General features: G+C 32.6%; 1 protein-coding gene across 7 annotated transcripts in view; it reads right to left on the bottom strand.

Moving 5' to 3' along the window:
* Window positions 1-15,000, bottom strand: part of LOC137654372 (kinesin-like protein KIF19) — a 162,300-nt gene that overhangs the window by 88,133 nt on the left and 59,167 nt on the right. For all 7 annotated transcript variants that reach the window (XM_068387974.1, XM_068387979.1, XM_068387985.1 and 4 more), the window contains exons 3-4: window positions 11,011-11,121; window positions 9,748-9,954 (exon numbers count right to left, since the gene is read on the bottom strand). In XM_068387974.1, the coding sequence (XP_068244075.1) occupies window positions 9,748-9,954; window positions 11,011-11,121 (318 nt within the window). The remainder of the gene's footprint in view (window positions 1-9,747; window positions 9,955-11,010; window positions 11,122-15,000) is intronic.

The following is a 15,000-nucleotide window of genomic DNA, read 5'->3' as shown; positions in this document are numbered from 1 at the left end:
TATATATATATATATATATATATATATATATATATACATATACATATACAGGTATATAAACACAAATATAACACACATATATATATATATATATATATACATATATATACAGGTATATATAGACACAAATACACGCCCACACATACACACACACACACACACACACACACACACATATATATATATATATATATATATATATATATATACACGTATATATAGAGTAATTAAATTCATTCTTTTTCATAATATATCAGGCAAGCATTGAATAATTATGATTTTGGGATTCCTAATTGGGAGGAATTAGTGTAGTTTACCCGTGGTACAAACACTACTAATTCATCAACACAACCTGTCTGATAAATCCAGTTGATACCATCAAAAAGAAATCCGTATGCAGTATGCCCGTCTTTTATGTGAATACATTTGTTATGAAAGTGTTGCCAAGGTTTTATAGCCACAAATAATTCATTGATATCGAATTTACCTTAACGAGTGTAAGCTGCAGAACATCAATAAGAAAGTGAATTTTGGCTTAATAATAGAAAGGATATGAACACCCATGTCTAAAAATGATGATCAGTAATGGTGAGATCATATACACTGTGTACATACACATACACACATTTCATATATATATATATATATATATATATATATATATACATATATATATATATATATATATATATATATATATATATATATATGTATATATATATATATATATATATATATATATATATATATACAAAAAGCTTTAAACCCGTATAGTAATTGTAACAACAATGATTACTAACGTTGTTCATTTCTATCCTTATTATTATTTCTCTAGTATATAGCAATTGAGACTTCATCCTTCGAGGGCTATCTTGGGTATTGATAAACATGGAATCAATCGTTTTGATCACTTTTCTATCCTTACATTACGTTCTAATAATCTCATTTGCCTTAGCAGAACATATGTCCTTTTGAGAGAATTACATAAAATATAATCACATTAACAAAAAATTAGAAGGTAACCAGGCCACATTCCATTTACTAACTCGATATGATACATAAAATCGTAGTCACGAACTCAGTCTATAACAAAAAGCATTATTGATAAGTAAAAGCTACCCTTCAAATGAGACATATGGCGACCATGACACAATTTATACCACTAGGTTTACATTGATTTTTATTGATTACTTGTATCAAAGAAAAACAGAGTTTACACATCCATATTATGAACATACACACAGACACTCGCGCAACCACGCACATATACGCATTTGTGGTTGTCTTGTCTCTCACATACATGACTTTCATACTTTCAATTATCAAGCAGTTCTTCACATCGAATTCACTCTTCTTTTGGAATAAAAAACCCAAAGAATAATTATAAACGATTCCGTGCATATACCTGGTCAATGCACTGAACTTACACCCCAAATCTATATAATTGACTTAACAGTTGGTCTATGAGAAAATATGAGTTGACTTCGACTCTTTAAGTGCTTAGTCGGGTGAGTCCCGGCATCTCTACTCAGAATCGACATCAAACCATCTCTACCGTTGTTACAATGGAGCCATTAATGGCAGTTTCGTCCCAAGATCCTTACACACGTGGTTTTCATACTTTAAAATACATATGGCTTCCAAGGTTTCATTTAATAACTAAGCTTAGGTAGGCGACGTGCACTGGAATTCTAGCTGCCGTGAGTGTGGTATAGAGAGATTTCGTAGTGATGAATATATAAATGCAACTCTGATGGACAGTAATACTTTGTTTCAAAAGGATGCGTAATTAAGAGTCTATATAAAAGGTAAGGATAAAAAAATTGGACTTCAAATATCTTTCGATTTTTACTAGCTACATGCACAACCAAGTAGCATTACCAAGATGCTCTTCGGGGAACAAAAGACTTTTTTTTATTTTTTGTTGTTTTCAGAAGGTATTTTAATCATCCAGTTATCAAAATGCACCAATTAATAGGTTCACTAATGGTGCAATGCAATTCGAGAGATAAAAAAAAAATTTCTTTCATAGATTCAATTTTTTTTTTCAGATTTAAGACGAATATACTCAAAACCTATCATAAGAGTCAGTGATAAATACATAAAATCACATTACCATATTAAGTATTTGAAGTGAGTACCAGTATCGTATTTTAATGAAGTCTTGAACTCTCCTGGTAAAAATAACCGTAGATTCAAAACAAATGAAGGTCAAACCCAAAAGCTAAGCAACGTACTCATGGGGTGCTACGGTAGTAAACACATACCTAACAACAAAACTCGACACTCAACCAGGACTCCTTTCGTAACATCCTTGCAATACAAAGTAATGTCTAGGTAATGCATTATAAATAAATATACAACTATACAAATAAATTAATATATGTATATATATATATATATATATATATATATATATATATATATATATATATATATATATAAGCATATCTCTGTGATTAGAGAGAGAGAGAGAGAGAGAGAGAGAGAGAGAGAGGCAGGCCTCTAAAGGAGACAACTATGTTGTACCACGACAATGCTAAGATTATCTTTTTTCCAAATTCTTCGCAGTTCTGCTGTACTTTTCTTAAAATGTGATGATATATATATATATATATATATATATATATATATATATATATATATAATACATACATATATATCATCTCCTACGACTATTGACACGCAAAGGGATTCAGTTACATTTCGCCAGTCGTTTCTATCTTGAGCTTTTAATTCAATACTTCCCCATTCACCCTCTCCTACTTCACGCTTCATAGATCTCAGCCATGTAAGCCGCACTAATCTCTTTTGGGGAGTAAGAAGAGCTTGCCCAAACAATTTCCTTCTGCCCCTAAACGTGATCTCATCCACATATGGCACTCCAGTAATCTCTCTTATAGTTTTATTTCTAATCCTTTCCTGCCATGCAAAATTTGTCATACATACATACATATATATATATATATATATATATATATATATATATCACACACATATATATATATGTATATATATATATATATATATATATATATATATATATATATATATATATTCCTCTCCTACGCCTATTGACGCAAAGGGCCTCATACATATATATATACATACATACATACATACATATATATATATATATATATATATATATATATATATATATATATATATATATATATATATATATGTTTGTGTGTATAAGGATTATATAAATGGATAAAGCTGGAGCTGAGCATTGGGTTCTAATCCTCTGAAGTTGAATCAGTCTCTCAAGGTGCAAAGCATTTTATTTGAACTTATTTGCCAGATGGCCAGTATGCGTAATGAAAAATAATTTAAATTTAGTCTCATCATATTGCAAATATCTAATGCTCATAAAAGTTACCATAGAGATAAGTCGGCAAGCGGGATGAATATCATAATAGTATATATGCAGCTAATGAAAAGTTCCTAAACGCTAAAAGCCCGAAATTAAACTGACAAATCTTTGGTTAAAACTTTATAATAAAACTAGACTATTTCAATAATATTTTAGTTCAAGAAGAGGTTGAAAACAAAGAGTTATCTGTTAGTCATCAAAATCGTATCATGATTTCTGAAGAAAAAAAGATTGCAAGTGCGCATTACTGCTGGTCTAAAGAACCCCATAATTAGATATCTATGTTAGTAAATGGTACTTATAGAATATGGTGTCTAAAGTAATAATATGAGAGAGAGAGAGAGAGAGAGAGAGAGAGAGAGAGAGAGAGAGATAAATAACATAATAAAGAGCAATTCGCAAGTACTGTACCAGCGCACCTCTGAAATTCGATTATACATTCTGAAAACCTTTATTGTAGATTGTGTCGTCTCCCCAGTAAAGCGAGAGGATAACGATAGGCTTCATAGAAACTTTATGCGAAGGTTGCTCTACTTTTGAGGTCCTCACAACCCCAAATTAGGTACCACTCAATAATTACGTAGGAACAGGAAATAACATTCATATAAATTAGTTTGAAAGAAGTGAATTATGTATGTGTGAGGCGGGTGGGTCACAGACACGCCATATACTTTGAATAATGTAACGTTTCCAAATTCTTTAATGTTCACCCGTTAAGAATAAATTCATGTTTTCTTGCACCTAATGCAAATCATTTTCTTAATGCATACTCAATAAATTTTCATATAAGCACATTATAACAGCAAGTTTAGAATCCATTGTCATACTGATTAAATGAGCTAAGCATAGCATACATTGTGGTTCGCAATCCAGAAAGGAAAGCTCGTATGGCTAGTAACCTCTTCCCTAAATTTTTTCCGAGGATCGAAACCATAAAAGCTTCAAGAGTTGACTTTTCTGTCAGGGGACTTCTGCATTTGATTGCACAGGAGAGAGAGAGAGAGAGAGAGAGAGAGAGAGAGAGAGAGAGAGAGAGAGAGAGAGAGAGAGAGAGAGAAGCTAGTTAAAAAATTCGGAACGAAACTTTTACTTATGCTCTTATTAACGGTGGGAAATATTTGTATTTTTCATATGCACATATTTCATATTGGTCTTGTCCATTAATTTCGCGAATAGAATTTAGCCTACTGTAATTATTTCATGTATTCACATTCTACGCAGTATTTGACACGGAAGAGTAAAGTGAACTTTTTTCTATTTCCACGCCCCTGGAATGCCAAAAAGCGGAATTATCCCGTACATGGTTTCACACGTTAGGTGGGGCAACAGAAGACCGAACGTATTCGTCTAATGACCTAAATTTATAATACATTTCATCTCTCATGAACTACATTTATATTAAGTCTCTCTTTCTTTCTCTCTCAAATGTTAATACACTAATTCAACATGGAAATCGAGTCTTTACATCCTTTGAAGACGAAAATAAAAATGCACCCTCTCTCTCTCTCTCTCTCTCTCTCTCTCTCTCTCTCTCTCTCTCTCTCTCTCTCTCTCTCTCTCTCTCTCTCTCTCTCTCACCAGAAATATTTTCTTTTGTTATCAGAAGATATTTTTCTATTTTGTTCATGGTATGCCTTACAATTTATCAAATACTACAGAATTGATTTAAAAGCTGAAGACAGAGACTAATGGCAGAATCTAACGGAGGCGATTTGCGTCAATAGGCATAGGAGAAGATGATGATGATAGTCGACTTCTTGTGTCAAGGTAAAGAAACCGATATTTTCTTTACATTTCTGTATAACGTGATGTCCGTTAGTTATTACCGGCGAGTAGTGTTTTAATTTTCGACGGCTATCTATCGTGGAGTTATTATGCAATCACATAATCACTTCACTATGAATATAAAGCCGTTTTACACATAGAAAGAATGACACTGCTTTATGTCATATAAGAGTAAAATAATGTAACAAAATAGATTTTTTGTTTTTAAATTATGCAATAATCACTTCACGATGAATAGAAAGAATTCATCCATTGTTTAGGGGAGAATAAGCAAGCCTTTAAAACAAATATTCTATTAATCAGCAGTAAAACTAATAAACATAAAAATGTAGGTTATCATATAGAAGGGTCGGAGAGAGTAGGCCTATTGAAGCCCTGAATCTACAGTAGTACAGATAGTGGCGGATGCCGTTCGGAGCTACGTAGGTATACAACCCGGAATCTCATCCGCACAGATTTTTCAATCCGCTGGAGCTTGAGAGCACTATCAAGATTCGGCGGCGGATCACGGACGATATCACGGACATACGCAATTCCTGGCACGGACACACTACGCTTAGAATGAGGATTCCTCGTGGATGGCTGTGGACTTGCGGAGACACCGAGAGTTACAGACTTCTTTCCACTTCGCATAAAATGGGGAAAGGTGTACTGAGATATATACAGTAATTATATATATATATATATATATATATATATATATATATATATATATATACATATATATATATATATATATGTGTGTGTGTGTGTGTGTGTGTGTGTGCGCGCACCAATCATCTTCTACGCTTATTGTCGCAAAGGCCTCGGTTAGATTTCACCAGTCATATCTATTTTTAGCTTTTAAATTAATACTTCTCCCTTCTTCATATCATACTGCACGCTTCATATATATATATATATATATATATACATATATATATATATACATATATACACACACACATCATCTCCTATGCCTATAAATGTTGCCAGGCATTTACCCTTTTAAAAACAGATGTATAGACGTAAGGAACTGATATTACGGTCACCAGGCCCTTAAAGATAATAACGAAGTACAGTACGGTCAAAATTACGGTCTCTTGTATTTTATTGAAATACGACTGAGAACAGTATTTTTACGGAAAATTTCCGATTAAAATTATAGTTTTTAATAGTACACACACACACACACATAATGTGTATATATACACATATATATGTGTGTATATATATACTGTATATATACATATATGTGTGTATATATATAAGTATAATATATATATATACACCTATATATATAAGTATAATATATATATACACCTATATATACATATATATATATATATATATATATATATATATATATATATATATATATATATATATATATATATACACCGTCAACTAAAGTTTGTGCTTAATTCTTTTACAACTATTGTCTTTAAACCAGCAACCCGCAACAATTTACTCTTAAATTGGTGTAAAAGAGAAAAAAAATAATTGTTTCAGAATTGAACGGTAAAAACACTTATTTCAGCGTCTCTTTCACTTTATATATAAGGAATTCAACCGTTTACTTTCATTTGCCTTCAAAATGTATGAGTATTCAAGACTAATATGTGAAAAACTTTCTGAATATTTATCTATTCAGATCGCACAAGACACTTCAGTGCTAAAGTGACATATAACATGAATGTTATTCAAATGGAAAAATTATGAGAGATTACATTAGTACTATTTAAATATCCTCTCGGGTATCGACTCGGGTACTCGAAGTTTTAAGTAAAAAAAAATACACACACAACGAATAAAATTGACGTGGGAAAATTGCACAAAAAAAATTTAAATCCTATCACAGTAATAATGGTAAACAAATTCTATATCTACTTTTCTCATTTTGACTATTTTTCCCAGTTGGAGCCATTGGGCTTATAGCATCAAGCTTTTCCAACAAAGCTTGTAGCTTAGCTAATAATAATAATAATAATAATAATAATAATAATAATAATAATAATAATATCAAACTCGAATTACGCAACAATCTCCAGGCAGGAACAACATATTTACGAGACCCCACCGCAATGAATGTCATGCGTAACCAAAAATCTCTTCTATTTATAGAAAATAACCACATAATACGCCATCTTCCACGATATATTAAGCATGAAATACTGGTGATTAATAGTTAGAAAATGCAGCTTCGAGCAAAGTATTCATTAATGACTTCTTTTCCTTGACCTTAGTGTATATCATGAAGTAAATACTGAAAATATTTCTAATTATTAAAGGCGTTACTCATAACACAGGTAGACAGACGAGCGAAAAAGCAGTCATAAAAAGAGATCATGCGAGCTCTTACGTTCTTTATACAGTCAGTTTAAGAAAAAAAAAAAAAAAAAAAAAAAAAAAAAACCCTCGAAGTTTCGTATCAAATAGAACTCGTTTGACACTTTTATCATTTTACTTTTTAAAAATATGATTTTACCGTTTTCTTGAAGCACCGCTGAGTCTCTTAGGGTTTGATTCTCAAGTGTATAACCCCCATTTCGTACGCAAACATAATTCTTAAACAATAGTAATAAAGAGAAGAAATCGTTAAATGATTGAAGATACTGCAGTTCGAAATAAGTATTACCAAAACGATTTTGTAATTTAAAAAAACTCTTAAAATTTCTAATACAAAGTTCGAAATTATGAATAAAAGAAAACCAAAATTATGAATGAAAGATATTTTCATGACAACCTAAAAACCCACACATCTATATTAGGGAAAGATTGTAAAAGAACCTAATTACGGTATACACATTGTAGCATCGATATAAATTCAAATTAATATAATGAGTATCATATTCAAAAGTACATTAGATTAGTAAAACGGGCCTGAAAACGCCAATATTTAATCAACAAAATGGATGCAACATTTCAATCAATGCTAATTTACGAATTAACAACACAGCATATATTGATTTTAGTGAACACCTTGAATAAAGGTCGAGGGGAAAAGGTTATCAGATGATTTCCATGGATATCATGCAATGGTTGGGTTGGTCTTTTGAAGGTCATAAAACACGAGGTCATGTTATTATTCACAGAAGATTTGGGTGTGTGCAATTTACAAACATTCCGGTAAGGACCTTGAATTATCAGGGAAACTCTCTCTCTCTCTCTCTCTCTCTCTCTCTCTCTCTCAAATATATATATATATATATGTATATGTATATATATACATATATATATATATATATATATATGTATATATATATGTATATATATATATATAATATATATAATGTACACGATGCAAACCAACATATTTTCCTACATATTCATATATAGCACATGAATACATACTAAGCATATACAGAGCTGAACACAAATTATATATATAATATATATATATATGTGTGTGTGTGTGTGTGTTTGTGTGTATGTGCGTGTGTGTGTGTTTGTGTGCTATGAAGTATGATGTAGATTACGTAAACTTCCACAAAGAAAACTCTTATTTATGCCACTCACATTTTTTTTTTCTCTCTCTCTCTCTCTCTCTCTCTCTCTCTCTCTCTCTCTCTGTTCCATAGTCGCGTGCAGAAAGCAGTTTGACTCCAACCTTTCCCCGTAGGTCGTCTACATTCGATTGGTAGGTGTGCGACCTTGGATGACCTCGTGTGTGCTGATTATGGTGTCATCGTTGCGTGTCAGATCCTTTCCTCTGTCTCTCCCTCAAGGGAAGTTGCGTGTTATCATATGTTAGTTATCACCGAGTTCTTTTTAAATCAAAATGGCCGTTTGTTTCTTTCAACAATGGCGTGATTCCATTACCCGTTTCACTGGGGCGTTTATATTCAATCAATCCTTATGCCAGGTTAAGATACTTATTGTGTCTATCCAGAAGGTTAGTTCTCCAACTAATTTATCTTATCAATTATACTGTATAAATGTTATGTCATTCCTTTTTAATTTGGATGTTTTGATTAATTTGCGATCAAGTATGTGGGCATGTCTTTGAGAGAAAAAAAAGAGAGAAAAAAAACGGTAGATTTAAAACAAGATCAGATTAAATAAATGAGGATCATTCGAGGTATTTCCAATGCATTCGTTTCTTTTCATGATTTGGAATCTTCAGCAATCTTTCATTTTCCACAAATTTTCGTTTGTCACTGCGGAAGGGTCAGGGCTTTCAGACACATATTTATATAAATATAATTATAATATAAATATACATATACATATATATATATATATATATATATATACATATATGTATATATACATATATATATATATATATATATATGAAAACCCTTGTCCTTAAACAGTAAAAACTCTAGATCTGAAAAATAAGTATGTGTGGTGAAAGCTCGATATTATGAAGGGAACCAATACATTCAGAATACCTCAATTGCTCCGCAATTACTCAAATTTATGACGTTTTAAATGGACCTTATTAATGATAAGTAATAGGGTTTTTACGAAGGTTTGCTTTATTGTACGAATACCGTAAATGATAACGGCGCAAAAATTTTTAAATTTTGATATTGAAGTCGATGGCCTTGCACAATGTAATGCAAAGCAGCAAATAGAAGTGAGAAGTTGCAACTTACCTTCGTCTTGACTTGTCTGTCTTCGTTGCTTTCCATTGTATGGAAGAGGTCATTGAGTGCACGGACCATAATACCAGGCTGTTCAGGAGAGCCAACCATAGTGTAGGTCTTTCCGGCTCCTGTGGCCCCATAGGCGAAAACTGTGGCATTGAATCCATTCAGGACGTCCTCGATAAGGACCTTCGTCGTCTCTTCGTATACTTCCTTCTGCAGGGGCGATAAAGAATAAGATTCAGTGGTCAATTGAGGGTTTCTTTTAAATGAACGACATTTGAATGACATGAAAAGCTACAAGTTTAACAACATTGCTTGGTATAACATACGGAAGAATGAATACCGTTTCTTTATTCTGTATAAGGAGCTTAGCATTTATAGGAAAAAAAATTCTAATCATACTACGCTAACATTGCTGGATAATAAATTATAAAAAGCTAAACATATGAAGGAATAAATATGGTATCATAATATATTAAAAAAATTCAAGTATATGACTACATAAATATGGCATCTTCTTTATCTAGAAAAAAAGGCTGAGCATATGGGTGAATAGCTATGGCATTTTAACTAATGGTAAAAGGATTAGTATGTGATTGAAAAATTAGATCTTATTAATCATTCAAAGCCAGGCATGTGAAAGAATTACAGTAATATGATTTCAAGTCAAGATTCCCTAACTACTCAGAACACAGAATAGATTCAATTGATGATGAACATTTCTTGTAAGGAGGAATCAAAGGCAAAACTATTTGTTTATAGCAAATTACTTGCCTCCAATCCACTTCCGTTTATGCAAAATACTACTTACACAAAAAAGCGAGAAATGTAATGAATCCATTCGAACTGTATTCCTTATTTTGTAATTATACAACATTATCATCTTTAACGAATAGTTTTCATAACACATCAAACAAGACTAGGCAGAGGAATATAAACGTTGAAATAGGGTAAATAACAAAACAAAGCTATAATGATCATCCCCGTCATTAACAGACAAATATATTACGTGGGGTTTTTAACAAACTCCTGAAGAATGACATCGAGGCGAAGGGCCTTGAAAATCTACATTAAACTCGGTGCTTGCATTCCTATACAATCCTACGAAAGCGTCTACTTAGCTCACTATCTGTTGTTTGGAACTTCAGATTAAATCATCCATACAATTCACAAAAAGGCAAATGATGCAAAGAACTATACATTTAGCTATATTGAAAACTGAATTACTCAAGATAATAAAAAATACGTCACTGAAAAAATATAACCAACCTGGGAGGAATCTTCGCTGAAAAGTCTGTCGAACATGAACTGTTTGTCTTGGTTACGCTTCTGTCGCAGATGATCGTTCTTGCCTGCGTCCGGTTCCTGCAGTGTCATCATCTGTGGGCGACAAGAAAAAAAAATCATTAATGATTTTAAAGACTTACGGGAATTTGGTCCGAGGTCAAGAGGTACTATAACCTTACTATCAATGAGAGTTATGAGAAGAAAGGTAAGATGATGTTAAGAGAAAGAACAAACTAGGAATGATTGGGTCTGGTAAGGTAGTGGAATCTATATGCAATTCTACAAGGAAAGGGGAAATTAGAGTAAGAATGGATTCAGAAAATCAGAAAAAATAACATAAAATTGATAAAATAAAAGGAAACAGCAGAGTGGGGAATAAACTACACATCTAAATGTATTAAATATAGATGAGCGATTTCGTTTCCGGGGTAAAAAACAAACAGCAGAGATAACCTTATTTATTAGAAATGTACTTCGAAACTAACTTTCTTCTGCTTGACAAAAATCTTATCTGATTTACATTCTTCTAGTTTGCTTTAACTTTGCTTTACCAGACATTCACTCTCTGGCCCCATTAAAAACATTCATAAAAACAAAGCAATTTTTAAAAGTACATGAATTTCAAGCTTCAACCGATGTTAAATCTAGGCATTTTCTGCCACATGCCTTCGAATAATACACCACGCAGAAATGTATATAGAACAAAGACCATAAAACCTTCGTGATCCTAAACAATATAGAGAAAGCATCATGATCGCAAGGCATTAAAGGACATGACCAAACAAACAAAAAATCACAAGAGAAGACAATAATAAACATATGATTGAGAAAAGTCTACAATCATCTTGCATGTAAACCAGGCTTATCTGCGCCTCATTTTAGAGACAGTGGCGCTGTCACAGTTGGCGTGACTACGCCAGACACTATTGTACTATATTTGCCTACTAAATTTTTGCGTCGTGTTATTTACGAGTTAATCGTCGTTTTATATAAAGACATCTCCTGGATATATCTGTGGCATTGGGTTCCAGTTTTTTTTCGGTGCCTGAACCTCGAAGGTCGCAAACTATCAAATACTTATCATCATCATCATCATCAGCTGACATTAGTCCAATTAGTCCAATGCAGAACAAATGCCTCAGACATGTCCTTCCACTTGCGCCTGTTTATGGTCTTTCTATGACAGTCCACACCAGCAAAATTTTTTAATTCGTCAATCCATAGTCTTCTCTTCCTTGCCCTGTTTCGTTTACAATCTCCAGGGACCCATTCTGTTATTCTTATGTCAGTCCTTCTCATATGTCCTGCCCATGTCCATTTCTTTTTCTCACATGTTATCAGAATATCCTCTACTTTAGTTTTTCTCTCGTATACATGTTGGTCTTTTTCTGTCTACTGTATTAGTGTTAATCCCATCATCATTCTTTCCTTAGCGATTTGAGTTGTAACTGGCTTATGGTCTAAGGCTTTAGCAAGACTCCAAGTTTCTGATGCATAAGTTAATGATGGTAGGACCACCTCATTAAATACTTTTCTTTTCAGATAAAGTGGTATTTCAACTTTCATGACATGACTTTGTTTACCAAATGCTCTCCATCCCATGCTAATCCTTTTAATTTCGGTCTCGGGTCCAGGTGAAACACTGTCTCTCCTAAATGCGTATATTCATTAACAATCTCTTAAGGTTCGTCCATAGCTCTTATTTGTTGTCTCTGCATTTTCATTCAACATTATTTTAGCTCTATTCATATTCATTTTCAGTCCTAAATTTCTACTTTATTAAAATCTGAATTTTTTTGTAATTCCTCCCATGAGTTGTTAAGGCATTCTCCATTAATATTAATTCCTGCATTTTCCCATTCTAAATTCATAAAACTTCTTCTAGCCATGATGTGAATCATTAAGCCGAGATAGGATCACCCAGTCTAACTCCTTTCTCAATTGGGATTTTCTCGCTATCTTTACGTAGTTTTAGGATTGCCGTACTTCTTGTAAGGATATGTTTAAAGAATCTAAAATAAGAATCCTCTATTCCTTGTCTTTGAAGACTTATTTCTGGCGAGATTTCGACAGAATTAAAAGCTTTCTCATGGTCTATAAATGCCATACATAGTGGTTTGTCATACTCTGTTAATCTATGCATAAGCTGGTTAATTATACGGATATGGTCAGTTGTTGAATACCCCTTCTAAAGCCTGCCTGCTCTCTTGGTTCATTAAAGTCTAGCTGTCATACTATTCGGCCCAATATGATTTTTGTAAATATTTCATATATTACCTAGAGTCAACTTAATGGGTGGAGATTCTTCAGGTCTTTTTGTCTCCCTTTTTGTGAATTAGCATAATGATGAAGTTTTTCAAATCTGTAGGAATAGAGCATTCTTGCAGACATTTGGTGTAGAGTTCAGCGAGTTTTATTACTATGAAATTTCCTCCATCTATTATTAAATCAATTGTAATGCCATCTTCTGCTGCTTTGCCTCTTTTCATGCCTTTTCATGTTTTCTTTACGTCTCCTACTTGGTACCAGCTCAGGTGTTTCATTATTTCTATTGCAATTTTCACTACTTCTTGTCTGTTGTGGATAATATTTCCATCTTCATCCTTTAAAGTAAATATCTGTTGGTGCCCTACTCCAAGTCTTCTTTCATCGATATGATGATTTTTCCTTTCTTTGGTGTTTCCTCAATTTTGGTCTGATTGCGTTTACTACTGTCTTGAGTTTTTAGTTTGTTTATGGTTTAGATGGTTCTGCTAATTCTATTTCATCTCTCTTGGATTTTACCTTCATTTCCAATCTTTTCTTTATTAGATATTTGTTATTTTCTGATAGTTTTCCTTGATCTTATTTAGGAACTTTTCCAACTATTTCTTAGTCTGATTCCAATACAAATTTTGTTAAATTACTGTCCATTTCTTGTTTACTTTCTTCCAGTTCATCATGTAGCTGGGAGTACCTATTTTGTAAATTCATCATATTTTTCTCTTATTACAGGAGTGTTTATTTTCGTTTTTAAAATTAATTTTTCTCTCCCTTTCCTTAGATCTAAAAAAAAATTTTCTCACCATTCTATGATAGTTTGACTTTCACTTGTTTAACACTGTTACAGCTTTAACCAAATATATTCCAAGAATATGAAAGGTATATGCCCATATGAGTTCAATTCTCCAGAATATATATATATATATATATATATATAGAGAGAGAGAGAGAGAGAGAGAGAGAGAGAGAGAGAGAGAGAGAGAGATTCCCGGACATCAAATCATCTTGGCCGCAGACACATCACCTAAGATCCTGGGCTAAGAAGATTACATTACCACGCCAACATTCAATTCACATCAACAGGGAATTGGGTCACTGCTTTCCAATTACAGGCGCCAGCAGGGAAAGTAAACAAAGATTTGGCTGATAAGCGTCAGTTCAGATAAGAGAGTAGAGTACAATCATCCTTTTCAGAGAGATATGGAAAGAAGTAATTATGGTACTTTCTCGGTTATTTAAGAGGGAATTATTCTATTACATGATGGTACACATTGATAAGGTCGTGCGTATACACGTTGATTATGCATATCATGTTTTTATTAACCTTAGCTACAATGGTAGAGGGGTGTAAAAAATACTGTATTAGGTGAAAAGATTGTATAATGCCTTATACAGGACAACAGGGTAAACATTAGTAAAAAAGAGTTCATAGACCATACGAGAAAAAAAGGTTATAAAGTTTGGATAAAATAGGGTTATTGTTTTTATATCTTTCTAAAAAGTACAAGCGCACAATAGAAAGAGAAAGAAAGAGTAGGAGCATATGTTGTTAAAGAGGTTTAATGTTTACATACCTTCAGAGAAATTACGAAAACACAATACCACAAAAATGTTATTCCTCTGTAGATCCTTAAAGTTGAAATACCCCTTTTTGAAATAAACAAATCATAAAAGTGTAAAGATGTAAACAGTATCTGTTGGTACTGTTAC

Source organism: Palaemon carinicauda, chromosome 1, assembly GCF_036898095.1.
Source record: "Palaemon carinicauda isolate YSFRI2023 chromosome 1, ASM3689809v2, whole genome shotgun sequence".
NCBI lineage: Eukaryota > Metazoa > Arthropoda > Malacostraca > Decapoda > Palaemonidae > Palaemon > Palaemon carinicauda.
The sequence above is the reverse complement of the archived record's forward strand: the minus strand, read 5'-3'. Positions and strand labels throughout refer to the sequence as shown.